General features: G+C 40.8%; 1 protein-coding gene across 2 annotated transcripts in view; it reads left to right on the top strand.

The window, feature by feature from the left end:
* Positions 1 to 22119, top strand: part of NCOA7 (nuclear receptor coactivator 7) — a 149573-nt gene extending 127454 nt beyond the window's left edge. Inside the window, exons 12-17 of one of the 2 annotated variants that reach the window (XM_065889246.1) lie at positions 4935 to 5082; positions 12685 to 12810; positions 14120 to 14272; positions 18969 to 19064; positions 19516 to 19589; positions 19966 to 20101. In XM_065889246.1, coding sequence (XP_065745318.1) covers positions 4935 to 5082; positions 12685 to 12810; positions 14120 to 14272; positions 18969 to 19064; positions 19516 to 19589; positions 19966 to 20101 — 733 coding nt within the window. Of the gene's footprint in view, positions 1 to 4934; positions 5083 to 11217; positions 11415 to 12684; positions 12811 to 14119; positions 14273 to 18968; positions 19065 to 19515; positions 19590 to 19965 lie in introns of those variants that run through there. The other variant, XM_065889247.1, reaches the window with a different exon arrangement.
* The last annotated feature ends 510 nt before the right edge of the window (positions 22120 to 22629 follow it).

Genomic DNA, 22629 nt, shown 5'->3' with positions numbered 1-22629 from the left:
ACCAAAAAGGGAAGTGACTGGCAATTGCTAAGATTGGATCTCACCTTAAAATCTTTATTGACCTGCAGTTTTCACAATTTATATTTTCTTATAATATCTAAGAAGAAATGAAATCTTAACTTCAAATCTGTGCCTCATCCCTCATTCCCTTGCAGTCTTACGCAGGGGTATATGTCAGCATGAGCTTTCAGCATTTCTTGGGATGCTTTTTCAGTGTTTATGCTTGTACAATGACTTCTCCTTTGAGAGTAAAATGTTAGAGGATAAATGAGCAGTGCTTCATGGAAAGTAGGTTCAGAAAGTGATAAAAATGTGTCTTGTGTCATAACCAGGAAGTTAAGTGGGAAACAATTTAGAAATCGATGTGGGATAAGGGGAGGACTTTGTAGTGTTGTTCAAAGAACACTGATTGCCGCCTCAGGAGATCTAGTCCTGGCTGTGATGCTGGTAGTAGACGTCAGAGCCCCCATTCTCTTACGTCTAAGGAGAGTTAGTTGGATTAAATGATATCCTATATCTCCACCAACCCTAATGTTGCAGAAGGTAGTTCCTCAAGGTCAGGGTCACTGGCACATAGTGGGTACACAGGGAGTATTATTGAAGGAAGCGATGCGCTGCAGCCAGGGACAACCAGGAACACACCTGAAATTGAATGTGTTGGGTTGACTTGTTGCAACGAGGGAGAATGCACTGCGTGGGACCTAGGGCCATCTCAGTAAAAGGGTGCTTGAAAGGGGTCGTAGGATGTAGGTTTACATTAGGTGATTCGAGGGATAACTTAAAGAAGTGGGACTTTGCTCTAGATTGGAAGCTGTCAGGAAGCAAAGGTCATTCTGTGATTGAGTATATTATAAATCCTATGTAGAAGGAGGAAAAACTAGAGAGGCTAGTGCCGTAATTGGTAAAGAAGCACAGTCATTTATATTAGCCAGATTAGAGAGATGTTTGGTCATTTTTGTGGTTGGACAGTGTTTGTGTTTAGATGTCAGACCTCAGTGGTCTCATTTCTGTCTTGATTCATCATGGTGATAGAGTGGCTTTGCCGGATATTGATGTTTTGGGAAGTAGTTAATGTTCGACGGGAGAATACCAGGGCCTAGCTGCGAGTGCCAGGCCAGTTTCTCCCAACACTGGAGCCTGACCGATGGGAGCAGGCTAGCTCCCACGTATCAGGAACTGCTTTCCTCTTTCTCACAAATAAGCTAGCCAACAAATATTTGGAAGCCATTTTATTTGATGTGGATAAGCATGTAATAAATGTGTCCTTTTCCAAAAGTTAGAGTGAAGCATATTTGGTTCTCAATTTTTTTCTAAAATACAGTTAAGATGGACTAAATTTTAGGTGTTAGCAAACTAAAAGAGTTAGAATTATATATATATATATTTTTTAATGTATTTATTTTTGGCTGTGTTGGGTCTTTGTTGCTGCACATGGGCTTTCTCTAGTTGCGGCGAGCGGGGGCTGCTGTTCATTGAGGTGTGTGTGCTTCTCATTCAGTGGCTTCTCTTGTTGCAGAGTGTGGGCTCTAGGCGCACGGGCTTCAGTAGTTGGGGTGTGCGGGCTTAGTTGCTTCGCAGCATGTGGGATCTTCCCGGACCAGGGCTCAAACCTGTGTCCTCTGCATCGGCAGGCGGATTCTTAACCACTGCGCCACCAGGGAAGCACTAGAATTACATATTTTTCAAACCTTTCTGGAGTCATGATTTTTTCTAAGTTAACTTTTAATAGGAAATGTCATACTACATGTTAATAATAGTTCAGAGATTCAAAAGAGTATACATATTGCTGGTAGGAGGGCAAAAAATGATTCCATCCCTAAAAAGGGCAACATGGTATTATATACAAAAAGCATAAGTGAATTGCTCCTGTGATAACACAGTCCCACTTCTGGGAATATGTCCTACAACTCTACCTGTACACGTGCAAAAATGACATACCAAGTTACTCATCATAGCATTGTTTATAAAAGCACAGTCTTGGAAACAACCCAAGTGTCCAGCTGGAGAGGATGGTTACATAAACTATGATAAATCCACACAGTAAAGTACTGTGTAGCTATAAAAGAAAGAATGAGGAAGCCATCTCTATACTGTTGTGGAAGGATATCCAGGCTATATTGTTTAGTGAAAAAAGCTAGATAGAGGATAGTACTATCTTTTGTAGAAATGAAAGACAAAGAGAACCTATATTCATATTTATTTCTATCTACAAAAATAACACTACAAGAACACACAAGGAAATAATAAAGTGGTCAACTATAGCGGAAAAAGGTGGACCCAGAATGTGATGGACAGGGATATGAGTGAGATGGAAACTTCTCATTATTTGCCTTTTGAAATATAATTTTAATTCTCAAATTATAAAATGTACTACCTAGTCCAAAAATTTAAATAATTTATGGAAAGATATATATATATGTATATAAATGCAATATGTCTTCTACCTCATTCCATTCCCCAGAGATAACCATTTTGATCAGTTTCTTATATAGCTTTTCAGAGTAGTCCATTGTATTAGTCAAGGATCTCAAGAGAAACGGAACTGAGAGGATGTGTGTGTGTATAAAATATATGAAAACTGGTAATTGTATATTATGGAAGAAAAGGCATAATTAATATAAAAAGGAAAAAACAGCTTAGAAGTACATTTGATAGTGGTTAATGTTACATTATATAAAGGCTCCCACATATTGAAAAGAAAAACATTGACTCCACAATCACAAGGAGCTAATTCATGAAAGCAGCCAGGGAGAAAACATTTAAAAAATGTTCAACCCACTACCACTCAAAGAAATGCAAAGTGAGTCGGGTAAAACTTAAAATATAGATTAAATTCATTTAGAAAAAGAAGGATAAGCAGGATTGTTATGAGACTTAGATGCAAACTGCAATGCTCGTGTCACAGTAAACTAGTCAGCCTTTCAAGAGCAGTTTGGCAGGATGAATCACAAGCTATAAAATCATGCCCTTTGGCCTAGTAATCCCTTTTCTGGGAACTAATCTTGAGGAAATAATTCAAAAGGTGGCAAAAGGCATAGATCATGAGGATGTTCATCGTAACGTTGTTTGTATAATCAAAGAAATGGAAAAAACCTAAATATCCCAAAGGCATAGGAATTTGGGTAATTATGGTTTATTACTTTCATGAAATGTAGGCATTAAAAGTCAGTACAAGGGGCTTCCCTGGTGGCGCAGTGGTTAAGAATCCGCCTGCCAATGCAGGGGACACGGGTTTGAGCCCTGGTCTGGGAAGATCTCACATGCCGTGGAGGAACTAAGCTTGTGCGCCACAACTACTGAGCCTGCACTCTAGAGCCCGTGAGCCACAACTACTGAGCCTGCGTGCCACAACTACTGAAGCACGTACTCCTGGAGCCCATGCTCCGCAACAAAGAGAGTGAGATGCCCGCGCACCGCAACGAAGAGTACCCCATGCTGGGCGCAACTAGAGAAAGCCTGCGCGCAGCAACAAGGACCCAACTCAGCCATACGTAAATAAATAAAAATTTTTTAAAAGTCAGTAGAAGGACTAGCAACATGGCAAATATGCATTATTTTATGTTACATATAACAATTATGTCTTAGCCCTGATAACAATGGAAAGAAAACTGTGTACATGTGCTCAAGAACAGATAGGACTATAGAAGCCTAAAGACAGTGTGACCGATGGGAATATTAGAATTATAGTGACATTTCTTTTTTGTTTTAATTAATATTTATCTTAGTTTGTTCAGGTTGCTATAACAGAATACCATAGACTGGGTGGCTTATAAAGAAGAGGTTTATTCTTGACAGTTCTAGAGGCTGGGAAGTCCAGGATCAAGGTGCTGGCAGATTCAGGGTCTTGTGAGGGCTCACTGGTTCATAGACGGCTGTCTTTTCACTGTGTTCTCACATGGCACAGGGGGCTAGCCAGCTCGGTGGGGTCTCTTTTAATCCCAATCATGCCTCATAACCTAAGCACCTCTGAAAGGTCCTACATCCAAATACCATCACACTGGGGATTAGATTTCAACATGCAAATTTTAGGGGCACACAAACATTCAATCTATAGCAATTGTGTTGTAATATTTTTACAATTATAACTTTTAAAAACTTAGCAATAAGTTAGCATTGTCCCAAACAGTAGCCTCAAATTGAAATTACCAGTTTGAAATTAGAAAAGACTTTAAGAATCATTTGATCCTATCTATCTTCCACTCCCCCACTGTGATGGTTGCAGGTGTAGAAGCTAAGGTCAGAGGGCTTTTGACTGTTCTACATGGGCAGGGGGTGGGGGGATATTGTAGGTGCTGAGACCAAAAGCCCCACCCTCTGCTCAGGAACTAGCCACCTCTCTATTGATTAAGTCTGGAGAGATGCTTCAGATGTTAAATATGTGTAAGAGAACAGAGATATTGGAAGCAAACTGCATTCCAATATCAATAAAATTGTCTCTTTCTAATGTTAAAATAACAGCTAATACTATCCCTGATATTTTCTAGTTATTAAAGATATTTTATGAAATTATGATATAATAATGCTTCAATCTACTTAAGACTCATTGGAATATTGCTTATCTTTGTTCCCATCTAAAGCTTCAGATTAATTTTTTCCCCATGAATACAGGTGTCCAATAAACGAAGACCCAATGAGGAAAAAACATTTGGTGTAAATATTTCATTGTGTTTTTTACGTTTATGTCCCATTTCTTGATCTTTGCCTCAGATTGAAAGACATTTTTTCAGTGTCTGTGGACTTTAGCTTCCATTTATTGACTTATTTTCGAAGTTTGGAATGCATTAGCAGAGATTATCTTCAACATGGGAGATTTCCCAATTAGCAAAATGGATTTGCCAAGCAGGAAAAAGATAGCTGTACATGCCCAAGTTCCTACTGGTGCCTGCCAGGAAAGTAGATTTGGTGTTAACCCCTGTGATGAACATGTTTTTCAGGGTGGATCACTTGTACACGTTCTTTGTTCAGTGGTCTCCTGATGTCTATGGGAAAGATGCCAAAGAGCAAGGCTTTGTGGTGGTGGAAAAAGAAGAACTGAATATGATTGACAACTTCTTCAGTGAGCCGACCACCAAGAGCTGGGAGGTGAGACTCAAGAGAGGGCTAGACTGTCCCTTAAAGTCCAGTCCACAGGGCTTCCCTGGTGGCGCAGTGGTTGAGAGTCCGCCTGCTGATGCAGGGGACACGGGTTCGTGCCCCGGTCTGGGAAGATCCCACATGCCGCGGAGCGGCTGGGCCCGTGAGCCATGGCCGCTGAGCCTGTGCGTCCGGAGCCTGTGCTCCGCAACGGGAGAGGCCACAACAGTGAGAGGCCCGCGTACCGCAAAAAAAAAAAAAGTCCAGTCCACAAACAAAATGTTCTTGTGTCAAAATTCCAGTAACCTCCTGGCTGGCAAGAAGTCAGATTTCCTGTGCCTCTTTGAAATCACATGGGGAAAAAACCTTATTCATCTGTGTTGAAGCTAGTTATGTGTGTCAGAAAGACCTCATCTCCACCCCTACAACCCAGTAATTTCACTTCTCTTTTTTGAAACTGCTGCAGGGTCCCCATTACGTACAGGATGAAAGTCAGGCTTCTTCATTTGACCTAAAAAACTGTTCATAACTTTTTTGAGCACTTACCACACCCTTCTCATGTTAGGGGCACGGTGGATGAGATCAAGGAGGATAGATAAATCATTACAATATAGTGAGATAATTACCATTGTAGGTGAAATGCCACGTGCTATGGGAGCATGTACCCAGGCACCTGAATGGAGCTAGGGAATCAGGGAATGCGACCCAGAAGGAGTAATCTGAGCTGAGATCAGAAGTGGGAGGACAGGCAGTTGGGGTGAAAGTGGGACATGGAACACGGAACATGTTCTGGCCAGAGAGAAAAGTCTATGTAGAGGAATGACCCAGGGGAGAAACAGAGAGTGTGGGACATTTGATGAACTAATAAGAGTTCAGTGTAGCTGGATCATAAGAGTGCAAAGCTGAGGGAGTGGCAAGAAATGAAGCTGGAGATAATGAAATGGCAGATCACGAAGGACCTATGAACTGTTTGTCATAGGTTTGGTTTGGCTGTTTTCCTAAGGGCAGTGGGCAGGCAGCAGTTTGAGCTGTCTTCAGACAGCTTCAACCAGGAGGAGCTGTTTGGAGCCTGGAGAAATAAATACAGATACACATTTTGGAGAGCTCTTGCTGGCAGGTGTTCATGGAGTTGGACAACACTTGAGGCTTGAAGACCCATTAGGAGTCTCTTGCAGTAATCAATGTTGAGAGAGAACAGTTGCTGAAAGAGTGGCAGTGCAGAAGATGGAAGATGTCAAGATTGATCTCTTGGTTTTTAGAATGGGAACTGGAGGGATCGAGGTACCCGCCCTTCACTGCGATAAGAAGCATAGCAAGAGGATTAGATATAGCAGAAAATGCTCTGTGTTCTGGTTTTAATCTAAATTTGAGGTGTCTGTGGAATGTCCAAGAGGCAACTGAGAATAAAACTTAGGAAAAAGATCTGAAGATATACTTTCGGAAGTAATTAGCAAAGCTGAAGTTGTGAGTGTAGGCGAGGTCAGCCTAGGAGAGTGTGTCCACTGGCAAGGGAGCAGGACTCAGAACAGAACCCTTCAGGATGCCAGCACTAAGGGGCCAAAGATAGTCGAGCCCACAAAGGTGACTGAGAAGGAACAGCCAGGGGAGGGCATGGAAAACAAGAAAAGTCATGTCTTAGAAGCCAAGGGAAGAGAATTTCAAGAGGGGAGTAGTGGTCAAAAATGCCTAATGCTGCAGAGGAGTCAGAAGGTAAGAACTAACCTATGTCTTTTGGATTTAAAACCAAGGAGGTAATAGTTGGTGACTTTGACAAAAAGCAGTTTCATTAAAGTGGTAGCTTCAAAATGTAGCTACCAGTGTTCAATGAATGAATTGGGGGTGAGTAAGTGGAGCTAGTAAAGGTGGGCAAACAACTCGAATTTGGTTTTGGAGAATAAAAATGAGATGGAAGGCTGGAAGAAGAGGTGAGGGCGGGGAGGTTTTCCCTCTCGTGAGAGAGACTGTAATGTTTTGGGTGAGGTCAGCGGGAACGGTGGAACAGAAGGTACAGAAGATAAGGGAATAGGAGAGGGAATAAGCGGGAGGCTGGATCCCCGAGAATCGTCGGGGAATGTGGCGGTAGGGATAGAATCGGTCTTAGGTGGTCGGGCAGCAGAAAAGAATAGGATGTGTGCATATAGAATGTAGACTCACTGGCGGTAAATTCTGGCATTGCTCATTTGATGATTTCTCTGCAGCAGGAGGGAGCACCCCCTAGAAGTGAAGGAGGGAAGACTTAGAGGAATATGGAGAAGGTCTGAAGTAGCAGCTATAGAGACTAGGAAAAAAGCCAACTGAAGAACTGCAGTAGGATGGCTGTCTGGTATTGAAAGCCCTGGTGGGGTCTGGCACCAGGCTGCAGTGAGGGCAGGTTTTCTCCAGCAACACTCCCAGCCTGGGTTTGGATTCATCAGGTGGGCAGTCAGATCTTCCAAGGCTGGAACTCTGTCAGACTGGGATGATTAAGGATGATGAGGCCTGCCCCTTGGGTCTAACTCCTTCTGGAATGCCAGGTCCCTTCGTATGTGTGTTTGCCCTCACTCGTCCCTTTCTCATTCACTCCCTCCCGGCCCGAATGTATACATGCACACACACAGCTTTCCATGTCAGACTCCCGTCATCCCTCAAGGTCCAGCTCATGTGTCACTTCTGTGATGCTTTCAGCCAGAGTTACTCCTCCTCTCCTTCCACAGCCCATTGCTCGTAGCTCTGTAGTGTATCGCTCAGCACTTTACTTGTTTGCATGTTTGTCTTCCCACAGTTCATAAGCTTCTTGTTTGAAACCATTGATTAAAAATATTCAAGCCTATTAGGCTCTCCCTCCCTTGGCTCTTCATATCAACTCTTTTTCTGTCTCTGGCCAGTCTTTCTGAGTATACTTTGCTTGTCCCTTTTCTCATGGTGTTCCCTAGTTTATCCTTGGCTCTCTTTTCTTCTCATCTATTACATCTTCCTTGGACGAGCTCATCGGCTTTCGAGGTTTCTGCTGCTGACTCCCACCTCTGTCTCCTGCACACACCTTTCTTCCAGGCTGCTGTTCTAGAGCACATAGTTGCCCCACAGGCATGACTGGGTCTCCACGAGGCAGAGATGGTGTGACACTGGCATTCTGGCCAAGGCGTCAGAGAATATCAATTCCCGTCCTCCTCACCTAACCATCTGTGCCCAAGAGGCCCCCACCCCCATGAGATATGCTCACAGATGAAGCATAGCTAGGAAATGTGTATTTTCTTAGTGAGGCTGTGGTCTCTTGCCCAATATGGAGGGCCAGAGAGAAGGTTTAAATTTCACTGGGGACTTAATCCTTTCCCGACTAGGCCTGAATATCTTGAACTGAAGCAGCCCTCTTTTAGGCCTATTCTGCATCTTTCCACTAATCCCAACCTTGAATCTCAGCTCTTGACAACTCCTGTGGGAGAAGAGGCCACACCTACCAGCACCAGAGGAAAAGGAGCTAAAGGGGCATGCAGAGAGAGAAAGGTCTGCTTCCAGATCTAGAGTAGAGTGGGCTTGAGTGAGCCACTCAGACTGAGCCACTGAGGAGAATGAGAGGGCAAATCCCTTTAGAAGGTGTCTCTAGACCTGTAGTGGAAGAGGAAGAAAAGAAGAAGGGATGGAGAAGGAGGAAGAAATGGGTTGGCTTGTTGCAAGCTCCTCGTGTACTTGTTAACACTTGGGACATGGAAAGAAAAGATAACTGGAGAGAGAGGTGACTGGACGGTTATCCCTATTTCTTTTTTTTTTTTTTTAGATGTTGGGGGTAGGAGTTTATTAATTAATTAATTTATTTTTGCTGTGTTGGGTCTTCATTTCTGTGCGAGGGCTTTCTCTAGTTGTGGCGAGCGGGGGCCACTCCTCATCGCAGTGTGCGGGCCTCTCACTATCGTGGCCTCTCTTGTTGCAGAGCACAGGCTCCAGATGCGCAGGCTCAGTAGTTGTGGCTCACGGGCCTACTTGCTCTGTGGCACGTGGGATCCTCCCAGACCAGGGCTCGAACCCGTGTCCCCTGCATTAGCAGGCAGATTCTCAACCACTGCACCACCAGGGAATCCCCTATCCCTATTTCTTGCCACGTGGAAGAGAAAGTCCAAAAGTACAATGAGGAGAAGAATGCTGTCCAGGCTCCCTCCCATGCAGGAGCAAATTCTGCTTACTAGCATTACCTTAAGGTCAGGCCACTGTGATAGCACTGCTTCGTGGTGGCATTGCTTCTCCTCTGTGGATGGGGAAGAGGAACCTTCACTCCCCTGACAGGTGTCTGATCCTCAGCATGTCCAAAACGTCTCTTCATCTTTCCCCAAAACTTGCTTCTTCTCATGTATTCCCATCTTAATTAGTGGTGCCCCAAGCTAGAAGCCTAGATATCAACGCAGATTCTTCTCTTTCATCATCATATGTAGTCAGTCATCTCTAGTTAGAATTTGTTGATTCTGATCTTACGTAGGGTGGGGACCACTGCCCTAGTCAGCTGTCTGCACCCTTCACTTAAACTCCAGGGCAACTCCAGTCAACCCAACCACTAGTCCATCCTCCATACCCAGGCTCTTTAAATAAGCTTTACTTTCTAATTTTATAAAAGTAACACCTGCTTTTATTATAGGAAATTTGGAAACTACAGAAAAGCACAATGCAGAACATTTAGAAAATAGTATCTAACCACACATTACTTTTGTACATTTTTTTGGCTCATTTTTTTCTATTTTAGGGTGTTTTCTAGGCGGTAAGGGTGAGAGAGTATTTTTGCAAAATGGGATAATGTTCTATGTATAGTTTGGTATCTGGCTTTTCTCACCTGACATCTTGTGAGAACTGTATCATATTAAAGATTTTGAAGCCTCATTTTAATGGTTACATAATATTTTAAACCTCAATCAGAATTTATTTAACAATTCCCCACTTTTAGGAATCGTGTTGGTTCAAGGTTTTCACAAGGATGAGATGATCTGTAACTCTGACTGTTCCCCTAATTTCCTGAAAGTGATATTACTTAGTATAAGGCTATTGATTTTTTTTAAGGCTCCTAATCTTTTATATAATGACAATTTTCCAGAAATGTGAGGAATACCCTTCTTCTCATTGTGCTTCTGGCAACAGAAAGTACTATTTCTATTATCCCTTTCTTAAAACTTACGCTAATTTGTAAAGCTGATAAGTGATATACTGGAATTGTTTGTGCCACATGCCTGGCAAAGCACCTGGCACTTGCCATCATATAGAAAGCACTCAGTAAATGTTAGCTGTCATGAAGTGTCAGGCACTGAAAAGAATGCTGTCTCACTGGCACAAAATCCAAGTGATCCTGCCCTAGATTGTGTCCAGGCTCTTGTATTGAGAATAAGTTCTGGCTGACCTGAGACTGGTCACCAATTATCTCCCAGAGCCTCATTAGAACTGACCCCCGGGATGAACTATGTAGTGGCGCCCGATCTCCCTGGGGTACCGGAGACCAAGAGGCCATTTTCGATCTGGAAAACTCACAGATCCCTGAAAATTGATCCAATGGTAATCTACATTTCTTTCCAACCCGCTGATATCTGGTCTGGGCAGTAGAGGAGGACTCATCATGCTAATTAGTCATTAAGATTAATATTTTGAAAGGTTAAAAGGTAAATATTAACTTTGCCAGCTCTTTAGAAAACCTGAATCTAAACTAACATTTTTCTCAGCCTCATATAAACCGGATGTTTTTTCAGTTCTTTGAAGTTTCTCATACCTAACAAACATGACGGTATTGAAGTGAAACGCCATTGTTCTAAGCGTAATGAACCTACTTCTGGTAAAGGCTCCTTTTCATATTTCCTTTGAGATTCAAACTGATGTCAGGGAACACACATAAACTTTTAAAATGAAGGTTTCGCTTTAGGATGGAGAAAAAAAAAATCTGAAAAGGCAGGGCTAGAAAAGCTAGCTCGGCCAGCTGGAGGACAATCGGGAAGAAAAGTACAAGACAGAGAAGAAGAAAAAAAAACAACAATGAGGTTTTGTTGCGCTGTTAGGAAACCACCATTTCAAAGGTGAAAGCGTCTTTTTACAGCCTCGCAGCTATGCCTAACAGGAAGTGTGTGTTTGCTCTAAATCCTAATTTGGGTGTGTTCCTGTAGAAATACTGAACTCTCTCCTAAGGGAAACAGAAACTCAATCGTGCAGGAAACTAGATACTGCATAAACAGTTGTAGCTCAGTGTGGCTGTAAGTAACAGTGGTGTGGAGGCAGATAAGAGAAAAAACCTGCACCTCTTTAGAGAGCAAGCAGGCAGTTCACACTACTTCACGATGAGAAGATTGCCCCTGGACATTCAGATTTTCTATTGTGCCAGACCGGACCAAGAGCCTTTTGTGAAGGTATGTTGGAGTCCTGAGGGCTAATCATGTGCCCGTGAATCCTCCAAGCTCTGCGGATAAGATGCTTTGAAATGCTTTCTAATTAGAAGGGATCGTGCTGATATTTCAGCCAGAGCAGGTATTTTATTCACTTTGGAGAGAGAGATGGTGTGGTTTGCCCTTTCCCTTCGAAGTCAAAACTCCATACTGATTTTTTCATTCCACAGCCCCACTTTGTACCTGTGTTAAATGTAGAGTTCCCCCCAAATATATGCTTTATTTAATACATTTAAAATGCTGGATTTGTGATTCTTCAACAGTGTTTTCTTTAAGTAAATGCTCCTTGAGAAGACGGTAAAATTTAAGGGCTAATTTCCTTACCTGTAAATCCGGCTCAGATGACAGCATTTTGGAAACTAAGTAGTCATTGCCTGACAACCTTCACTCAATGTAATGTAAATGTTTTTTCTCTATGATGCAAAAGTCATTAATATTTGTACTCAGGAATTTTGGTGAATTAGTTACCTTCTGTCTGCATCCTTCAATTACAAAATAATTTAGTGATTTATCCAGACTTTCGGAGAGGCAAAAGAAAAATGACTTTTAACCTGGTAGTTTATAAGTGTATTTATGATGAAATAATAAACGTTGTGTACAACATCATGTTTCTGTTCTCAGCTTTAAAGGAAAGATTATTTTGATGGTTTCTCAACTCTCCATAAAGAATCATACCTAATTGTAATTTAGACTAAAGCTTCGTGTCTCTTTGTATTGTTGCTTTCCGTAGATGTTATCATTTGCTATTTCTGTCAGGGTTGGTTGCCATGATCAGCCTTGAGAGAAAACATTAGGATTCTTGATTAAAGGACTATCCTTATCTTCCCCATTTCCCTATTTATAGAAGACTTGCTCATAGTATGATATGTGTTAGTCCCTTAACAATTCAAATTTAGATGCAGGCTAATGGAGAATAATTTAGGGCATTTCAAGGGTATAAGTCGCTTGTGGAGTTATACATAATTCTTACTTGATGACTGAGCAATAGGAAAACTGGAAAACTTGTGACTTTAATTTGTACATATTAAGTGCTATAGCTGTACTGTGTTAATTCTCCATTTGCTCTGAAATTGACATTGTAATTAGCCATTTCCCCCAAAGTGCTGGCTCAACTTATGTCCTGCTGCTAAAACCCTACCTGTTACAGGCAATTGTGTACCTGAGGTCCTTTATAGCAGGTGAAGGAAAAGCAAAAATATCGTTTTTCTTGGCTTATTTGTCTTCTCCATTTCAGATCATCACCGTTGAGGAGGCAAAACGCAGGAAGAGCACATGTAGCTACTATGAAGATGAGGATGAGGCCGCCCTGCCGATCCTGCAGCCCCACAGTGCGCTTCTGGAGAACATGCACATCGAGCAGGTGGGTTCTTCCTGGGAACTTAGGATGGGTGTCTGCCAAACCTTAGAACACATTTCCCACCCCTGGCATTTGCTCTTCTCACTTGGGGTGACGCATGAGCCGAGCTTTAAAGGAAGAAACACCAGCAGCCTAACCAGGGCCCTTCTCTGCTTCTGAAAGGCAGCATCCCTGCCACCTTCTTGGGAGTGCAAGGACTTGGCCAGACACCTACGTCCATTCCCCAAACCTGAACAAAAAGCCATTTCTTGTCTTCAAAACAATTTTTAAAGTGTCCTACTGTAGTCCTAATGTATTTTAAAAGGATCCAAATTTATCCTAATGATTATCGCAGAGTTCCGATGGTTTCAATTTATTGAGCTCAGTAAAAGTCATATAGCAAGTACACTTTACTTGCTTTATGAAAACCACCTACCACTACTAGGAGTAATTTTCCTTTTTCTGTACTTTTTTTTTGTTTACTTTCTATTTTCTGAACATCTCTTACGTGAGTTTTTATGAAATACTACGTGCTTGTATTTGAACTTTAGTAAGGGACCTCTTGTGCTTCCCCCATCGGTCAGCTTAGAAACCTGAATTTCAGAGACCTTAAAGAATCATGAAGTTCAAGTCCCTCAATTTACAAATGCCATCTCTGAAGGCCCAGGAAAGCTAGGCGACTTGACCAAGCAGTTACAGGGATGGAGTTCATGCTGATTCTAGAACTATGTCAAGCATTCTTGAGGACTTCAACATTTTATATAGCCTCCTTTGTGTGTACTTTTGAAGAGATACGCATTATTGATATTTACGGCAGCCAAGTTTAAGTTAAATATTAATGTAAGTGAAAGATACAAGTGTAATGAGGACAGACTACATCTGATTACTAGCATAAAACACCCGTGTCTTCTTGTTCTCACTTTGGTGGGAATTTACAGCTGTCAGTAGCAGCTCTGAGCCTTTGAAGGTTTAGAAAGAACAATTCGAGAAACATGAACTGCTTGGTGAAAGTCAGGTTGAAGTGTAAACAAGAGAGCCTGTGTCTAATTCATACCTCTTTAGCAAGCTAGGTGCTATATCTTCAAATATATAGTGGCATAGTGACCCTTCAGGATCATCCCTGAGAGGGAATGCATGCTCTGGGGAGCGTCCCTGCCAAGGGATGATTTTCCCTTCTTGGTTTATAGTGGCAAATATTTGCTAGAGTATAGGGGAGCAATATGGAAGTAGTGTAATTATCGAGTTTGAGCCACAGGCATCAGTTTTGTGCTACAAATTCATGAGTGATTTGTAGGCAAACTGTGTATTTACATCTTCATCTTTGGATTCACAGCTGGCCCGACGCCTTCCAGCAAGGGTGCAGGGGTATCCATGGAGTCTCGTATACAGCACATTAGAGCATGGGACCAGCTTGAAAACTCTCTACCGGAAGTCAGCATCACTAGACAGTCCTGTCCTATTGGTCATCAAAGATATGGATAATCAGGTGAGGCTTGTTCCTCTTATAGAGGAACATTTTTTTTTTTTTTTTTTTTTTTTTTTTGCCTTACGCGGGCCTCTCACTGTTGTGGCCTCTCCCGTTGTGGAGCACAGGCTCCGGATGCGCAGGCTCAGCGGCCATGGCCCACGGGCCCAGCCGCTCCGCAGCATGTGGGATCTTCCTGGACCAGGGCACGAGCCCGTGTCCCCTGCATCGGCAGGCGGACTCTCAACCTCTGCGCTACCAGGGAAGCCCAAGGAACATTTTTTTTTAATGAAGCTTTTCAAACCTACACAACAGTAGAGAGACTAATACAATGACCTCTCATCACTCAGATTCTACAGTTAGCAGGACTGTGCCACATACACTTCATGCTTTCCTTTGTTGGCTTTTCTTCCCTGAAGTATTTTGAAGTAAATCCCAATTATTATGTCATTTCACCTCTACATACTTCAGAATGCATCTCTAAAAAAGAAAATGGAGTGTATCTCCAAATACAGTCACATTCTAAGGAATTTTTTTCCTGTACTCATCATGGAGTATATATATATATATATATATACTATATATATATAATATATATATAATATATATACTATAATATATATATACTATAATGATATTCTGTAACCTAAAACTGGAGAAGCTGGAAGAAAAGTCAAGTCTAGATTTGGATATAGTTGCAGAAAGCAGTTCCAGTGCCATACCAGAACTTCTTCCAGGTAGCTGAAGTAGTGCCCACCAACCTTGCCTGCATAGTTGCTGAGATGGAGAGCCAGTTAAGGCCATGGTGTGTTGTACCTGAAGGGCCCAGTTGTTACGAAACAGGAGAAAATGCTCTGGACCATTGCTTAGTGCACTTTCACCCACGTTGCTGTTGGTCTTGGAGGCACTGGTGAAATCTAGATATTATCCCCATCTCCCCTAAGCTAATAATTCTTCACTTGGTCAGCCTGGAGTATGAGTGGAATCTGTCCAAGTTTCTTTCATGTACCATCCAGGCTGACTTCTGCTTCACAAAAGGAAAGCATCTTTCAAGTCTGCTCTTTATTCATTTCAACTTGGTCTATATCATAGCAAGAAGAAATTTCTTTACACTTTTTGTAGGTGTCATTATTTTCTCTTCCTGGCATTTGGAAGCAGGGTTTACTTGACAACCATTTATTTATTCATCCATTCAGAAAATGTATAATGACTGTCTGTTAGATGTGGGGCACTATTAAGCATTGGGGAGCTTACTGAGAAGCCATATAATTGGGATCATTTTAGGGGAAATAGATTTTTGCTGTCATAATTTGTCTTGGGAAAAATTAGCAGAAAGAAGGGCACTGTCTTTCTCAATGGTGATCATTCCTGTAAGTAGATTAAGAGTTGTGAGGAATAGTTTAGTTACTATCATTGTTCCTACTGTCATTTACTGATTGAGAACACTTTATTTAATCATAGTCCAAGCTGAACAGTAGGGAGAGTCAAGTTAAAAATTTAAATAATAATAACAAAGGTTTAAAATGGAATTACGTAGGGATTTAGTGAAATGTTTGCAAAGTTAGGTGCTACTTTTTAGATGAGATAGGGCTGGATGGTTTTAGACCACACACACACACACACACACACACACACACACACACACACACACACGTACCTGCACCGTAAGTATAGATTAGTTCTATTAATTTACCAAAAGATAACTTGTTGGGGAATGTGTTAGCCTCCCAGAGCACAGTAGTGCTCAGCTTCCTATCAGCAGATACGTAAAGGAGGCCTGCCTATACCTGAAGATTACACTGTTTGTCTAGAGGTATAATCTTACTGGATCTGGTGCCCTGGAGGCATTTGTGTTATTTGAAGGCATAACTCAGCTTTCCCCACCCCACCTACCCCCAAGGCAAGGATGCGGCTTGCTGTGTTTGGGAACATGATAGAACAACACCTGTAAGTTTATCTGGAAATGAATTATATAAAATTCTAAGATAAAAGCATTACACATGCAGAATGGCAGGCATGAGGAGTTCTACAGAATCAATCCCCAGTGAAACAATCATTACTGATGGGAATTATAAAAACAACAATCATTTAAAAACAACAACAATCTCTGGAAATTGCCCTAAGGGCATACAGCAAGTGAAGAACCATTTATTTAAGAAAATCTAATGAAGCCCAGTAATAATAGTGAGATTCTGTGGCATTTGAAGGCACAGCCTGCTCCCTCCCCCAACCTCTGTTCAGACAGAAGCTTCCTTCTGGGCACGTGTGGACAAGATGAGGATCCCTCAGCTGCCAGCTCCCAGGCAAAGACTATGATATGCCTCCTTTAGGGGCAGGTCCCCAGCATGTCTTATCCCCTACCCAAGATCTCTGTTTCAGAGGCTAAGTTTCAGGGCTTTCTTCCTCTGACCAGCCCCTTCTCAGAGGACAGTTGCTCTACCTTCTGCATGGCAGGCTGAGAATACAGGGGTCTCTGCTGCCCTTGCTCCAGCACATAGGGCAGAAGTTCCATGTCAGGTGAGCGGAGCCAAGACCAGTGGCTACTGCCCCTGCCCAGCACCCTGCTCATAAAACAGGATTGTACCTTTGAGAAAAGCAGGCCACTGTCCAGCCCCCAGCTCCAGGGGAAGAGGCGGACCGTAAAACATATAGCTCAGAAGCTCTCTCCAAAGGAACTGACGTTATTTAGAAGAACATGGGGAAGGTCAAGCCAAGGGACACTCTAGAGAACAATGAAAATTTTGGCGGTAAACAACTAAGAGGAGGCTGGTAGTTCCATGAAGGCAGCAAACTAAGCTGTAGACCATCTAGTTTACCAGAGAGAACCGGGGAAAGAGACAGTTAAGGAGAGCCTTCCTGGAGTCAGGATAAACTTCATAGACTGGCCACAGAAACTACCCCTGCAAAGGGGCCCAAATTTAATTGAATGAGACCGTGGAGTAATTTACACCACAAAGCATTGTGGAAAATAATAGAACAATCATCAGGTAATAGAGTCCGATCTATATTAACTTAATTCCAGTGAAATATAGAAATGTTACTCCTATATTGCTCTATGACATCTTTCCACTTTTTGTGGTAATTTTGTTATATTACGTTGATATATATTACAAACTCAACAATAAACTGTTACATAGCTGTTTGTATAATTTTTATCTACTAAGAAAGCTGAGAGAAGAAAGGAGAGCAATTATACATTTATAGGTTTTGTCATATTAACCTTCCTTTTACCACTTTGGGCTATCTTCATTCATTCCCCTGGATTCCTTTGTTCTATTACTGTCAAACATGTTAAAATTTTCAATGGTATAGACCCAACAATACCATTATTCTACAATTTCTTTCTAAGTTAATTAATAGAAAAAAATAAAATGGACATTTTCTTACATAACCATAATGCTATATACCTAAAAAGTTAACAGTAATTTCTTAGTATCATCATATCTCCAGTGCTTAAACAGATTTCCATGGTTGCTAAGAAAATTTGTTACTGTTTTTTCCTTGTTCTTAACAGCTCTAGGGACAGGTTTTGGTATGAAGAACATGGGTTAGAAAGAGATTCTAGACTTCTACTCTACCTAATTTTTAGTATTTCAAGGAGCTAGGAACTGAGTGTACTTGGTAAAGAAGAGATTCCATGATGATGATAATCCAATTTAAATTAGTTTGAAAACTTATAAGACATTTTTCAGGTAGACTCCATTTAAAGCGTTGTTTCTTGGGACTTCCCTGGTGGCGCAGTGGTTAAGACTCCACGCTCCCAATGCCAGGGGCCCGGGTTCGATCCCTGGTCAGGGAACTAAATCCCACATGCATGCCACAACTCAGAGTTCACATGCCAAAACTAAGGAGCCAGCGAGCTGCAACTAAGGAGCCCGCATGCCACAACTAAGACCCAGCACAACCAAATAAATAAATATTAAAAAAAAAAGCATTGTTTCTCAAGTGGGATTTGGAGAAAATATATCAGAATCACCTAGGGACATTTCCAGAATATATATTCTTGCCAGTCCTCACTCCTGCACGCACTGGTCAGGATCTGAGCAGAGGATAGGAAGCTGAAGCAGTGGACATGCGTGTTCTGAAAAGACTACTCCTTCCAACCCCAATAAGAAATAATAGAAAAATCATTGATTCAGATACATCTAAACCACCTTTAAAGCCCACAGTATTATGGAATTGTTACTTTTTTCTTAAAAGCTATTTTGAACTAAGATATACTGGATCAGTCACGTTATTATGCAGTTTTAATAAGTATGTTGAAAACTCATTTTTCGAATCAAAGGAGAGAAAAATTTATTTTCTCCAGGGAAACCTCTGGCCACAATTTTACTTAGAAAACACATCAGAGATATGCCTTCATTCTCTCAACCACTCATTTCTGTGTGCAAGATGCATCTTGTTATTTAATGTTTCCAGTATGTCCTCTGTATTCACTAGAAGAAATTTGTCTCTATAGTGGACTTCGGAAGTCTTTTAAAACTGGAGCAATTGTTGGCCTTTGACAGATAAGTTCTCTAAGCCACTTGGGTTCTAATGAGAACTGGGGACATTTTATTTGTTGGATGGTGGTCTTTTTTATTTAGGAACTCTGATTTAGTAATGATCTTTGCTGAATGAGATCTCAGAATAGGATTGTGCTAAAATATTTCAGAAAGTCTTTTTTTTGGGAGGTTTATGGTTGAAAGTAGATAAGGTTTCTGTTTTCTTTTGACAGATTTTTGGAGCATATGCAACTCATCCTTTCAAGTTCAGTGATCACTATTATGGCACAGGCGAAACTTTTCTCTACACGTTTAGCCCTAACTTCAAGGTACCTAGATGAAAGAAATACCCAACTTCCTGGTGTCACGGTGTCAGGAGGGTCGGTGGGGTTGGAGATGGGGGCTGTGGTTGGAGCAGCAGCTGTCCCATCCCGTTACTCGAGGTAACCTCATCTGGCCTCACTCTAGCCTGGCCAGCACTTCATGACTGCAGCACAGAAACCGCTTAGATTCCCTCTCCAGGCCTTGGGAACTGCTCTTTTGCATGGTCTAAGATCAGGGAGGGGTTGCAAGTCAGAGCCAACATGTGTCTGAGAGGTCTTTCCTACCTCATAACCCCTTTGGAGATCTCATCCTGGTGTGGGAGAGGTCTGGCCGTCAGGAGCTTCCTCAGCCAATGGGTAGTGCCCTTGCACACACACAGATACTGTGCACTTACTCCCTCTTCGTGAATTCTCCAGACTGAAATGTCTGTTCTCTGTCTTGTGTTTCTGTCCTAAGGTCTTTAAGTGGAGTGGAGAAAACTCATACTTTATCAATGGAGACATAAGTTCTTTGGAACTTGGTGGTGGAGGGTAAGGTTTTTGTTGTTATTATTAATTACCACCTGACCTGAGTGAGCCTGTTTTGACCCAGGTAACTGAAACTTTGGTGTCAGGTGATTTTAGCTAGTCCATGTGCTTCGATTATTTAGGACAGTGTGGTCTAACACATGACACTAAGAATTGAAGATAAAATGACTTATTTATGTGTCTAAATGAGGGACTACTGCCACCCGTCTTTTAGGAAAGATGGGTCATTTAAATGAAATAAAGGAAATGTACCTTTTGTTTTACAAGCAGTTTAGGGTTTTGTCTGTCTACAGCATAAAAGAAAGAAGTTGGGGCAAGGGAGGACAGAAAGTGTGCACATAAAATTGAAATGTTTTCACCATTCTATTAACCTTTTCAGGGGACGATTTGGTTTATGGCTAGATGCTGATTTATACCATGGACGAAGCAACTCCTGCAGCACTTTTAATAATGATATTCTTTCCAAAAAGGAAGACTTCATAGTTCAGGATCTCGAGGTATGGACATTCGAGTGAAATTCAGACTGCCTTAAAATACGACATTAAAAAGACTGGGTTCAATCAGCCCTGCTAAAGCTGGCTGGAAGAGCAAGCCCCAGCCCAGACTGCCTCATCCCATCATAGTGCTTTCTTTCTGCCTTCATCTCAGCGTGTGATCACATTGCAGAGAGATTCTGAAAGGTACATGTGGAAGGCAGACGATGAAGAAAGAAATTTGAAGTCCAGATTGTTGAAAGACTTTATACTCTCACTTCCTTCAAATCCATACAGTGAGGAATCAGAATATTTATAGATGTGAGTTGAATGCAATTTTTATTTTTGTTAACTGTGAAAAAGAAAATACTGTGGAAATATATACATTCCTTGTATATTTATCAATATAATTTTCATTACCAAAATGTACAGCATACTGTTGTTTGCCATGGAAAAGTTTAGTCTCATTTAGAAAAATTCAAAGTGCACAGCACTTAAAGGGAATATATGATTTTTAAAAACTGTTTTATTTATTATTTCTAGTATATTGTCTGAAATGTGTTGGCAGTTTTTTCTTTTAATGTGTCAAATTTTGAAATAAAGAAATGTATACATTTTGTGCTATGTTTTGGCAACAAACCCACTTGGTTTATATAGTTTTATATTAAATTTTTTTTGCCCTGATTGTTTAGGGTGATATGTATATGTATGTGCTGCTTAATGTCCAAATATATATATGTATACACACATATATATATATACACATAATTCTGAATTTTTTAAAACTCAATACCAGTGTTTATTGATTTGACTGTTGTAGGCCAGCTTTCCATTTAGTCATTAAAAAGGTACATTTTTAGTTATTTACTCTGAACATAACTGTGTAAAAGAAAAATAAGCTATTTCTCTCAGTCATAAGTTGATATTTACAGAAATGTATACCTTTATGATCCTAGATTTAGAACAAACCCTGCTTTTGAAAAGAAAATGTTTTGCTTCTTATAAAATCACGCGTTAATAACAAAAATTGTATTTTTATTGGATTTTTTTGCATAATTTTCCCCAAGTTTTTACGTTAATGAACAGGCCTCTGTTTGAAATGAGACTGTTTTAATTTCTGTATATTTTATATCAAATGAAAAAAAAGGTCAAATTATCCCAATTGTCTTGATTTCTAGACTCTTTTATTTGAGAAAAATCAATGCAAAGAAATGCATTCATACCAAAATTGGAATAAAAAGTAAAAACTTGTTTTTTAATATCAACTCACTTTCACATCATAAAACACTCTTTTATTAAAGTTAACAATAAAGACTTGTTAAAATTTTAACAAATATTATTGACTGTCAGACGTTTATGAAAGCCAAAGACTGCTAATGGAAAAAAATGTCAAATGATAGCCAAAGCTGAGAAAGTGGTCTGTCATAAGTTACATACCCAGTGATCTTTGAAGGAAAAATTAATAAAAAGTAGTGTTTATATACCTGCATTTTAAAGAAGTAAACAGTTCTTAGAATGTTGGCCTTAAGCTGGCAGAATATTTCCTTTAGCTTATTCTCTTATTTTAGACTATTTATAAAAGAGAACAAACAAATTGCCAAGTGGCCTCCTGTCAGATCAACAGTTATTTTACTCCACCCACATTCCATGCAAGTTTAAATGAACGCTATAAAATCTTAAGTCTATAGCCTGGGTGCACTTTCACCCAAGTTCTACTGAGAACTCTTGATTAACAACTTATTGGCAGTTTAACCTTAATCTGCTTGTTAAATTATGTGTTGGTGTGAGATACCAGGAATGTCTCATGATGATCACGTTTACCATTTATGCCATTTGCAACCATATGCTATTAACGAAATGGTCATTTTGCATATAGTTCACTCCTACCTAGTTTAGTCCATGATATTATACTTGTGAGAGCATATTCAGATGCTGTGTTCTCTATTTAAAACAGTATTGTCCAATCAGAAATGTGTGGCCCTTCATTTATGGATACTGAATATATGTAATGCAGTGCTAGCCCAATATTTTCAATAAAGGAATTTATGCATTCAGTGTGACTTTCTTTCCTGAGGATTCATTCAACAAGTATTTATTGCATGCTAGAGCTTTTACTTGAATGAGAGGATGATGAAGTATCCAAGACTAAATAAATAAGGTCCAGTGCTCATGTTTTTATTGCTGCCTTGGAAATTCCCTCTTTGTTCCCCGTAGCCACTCTCCTATTCTTTCATCAGTTCATGAAAACTGCTCCTGTTACAGTTACTAGAGAAAACTCTTGGCCCTGTCTAGCAGTTTCTCTGTTCTTAATCCTAGCTGTTCTTTGAATAGTGACTTTCTTTTTAACATCTCTCTCTTGACCTACTTCCTAACTTCCATGAGAGACACCTTACCTTACCCTCTGATTTTCTTTGACATCCTGTCTCCTAGCCCCTAAAGATGAAGACCTCAAACAGTGTTCGTTCCTTGCCAATTCCTCAGTTCATGAGTCTACTTCAAAAGATGTGGATGGGAGGGGGCAACCAAATGTCTCACCAGACTCTGTTGAAAATGATTTAGATACAGCCCCA

Source organism: Phocoena phocoena, chromosome 12 (genome assembly GCF_963924675.1).
Source record: "Phocoena phocoena chromosome 12, mPhoPho1.1, whole genome shotgun sequence".
Classification (NCBI taxonomy): Eukaryota; Metazoa; Chordata; class Mammalia; order Artiodactyla; family Phocoenidae; genus Phocoena; species Phocoena phocoena.
Note: the sequence above shows the minus strand (reverse complement) of the source record. Positions and strands in the feature narration are given on the sequence as shown.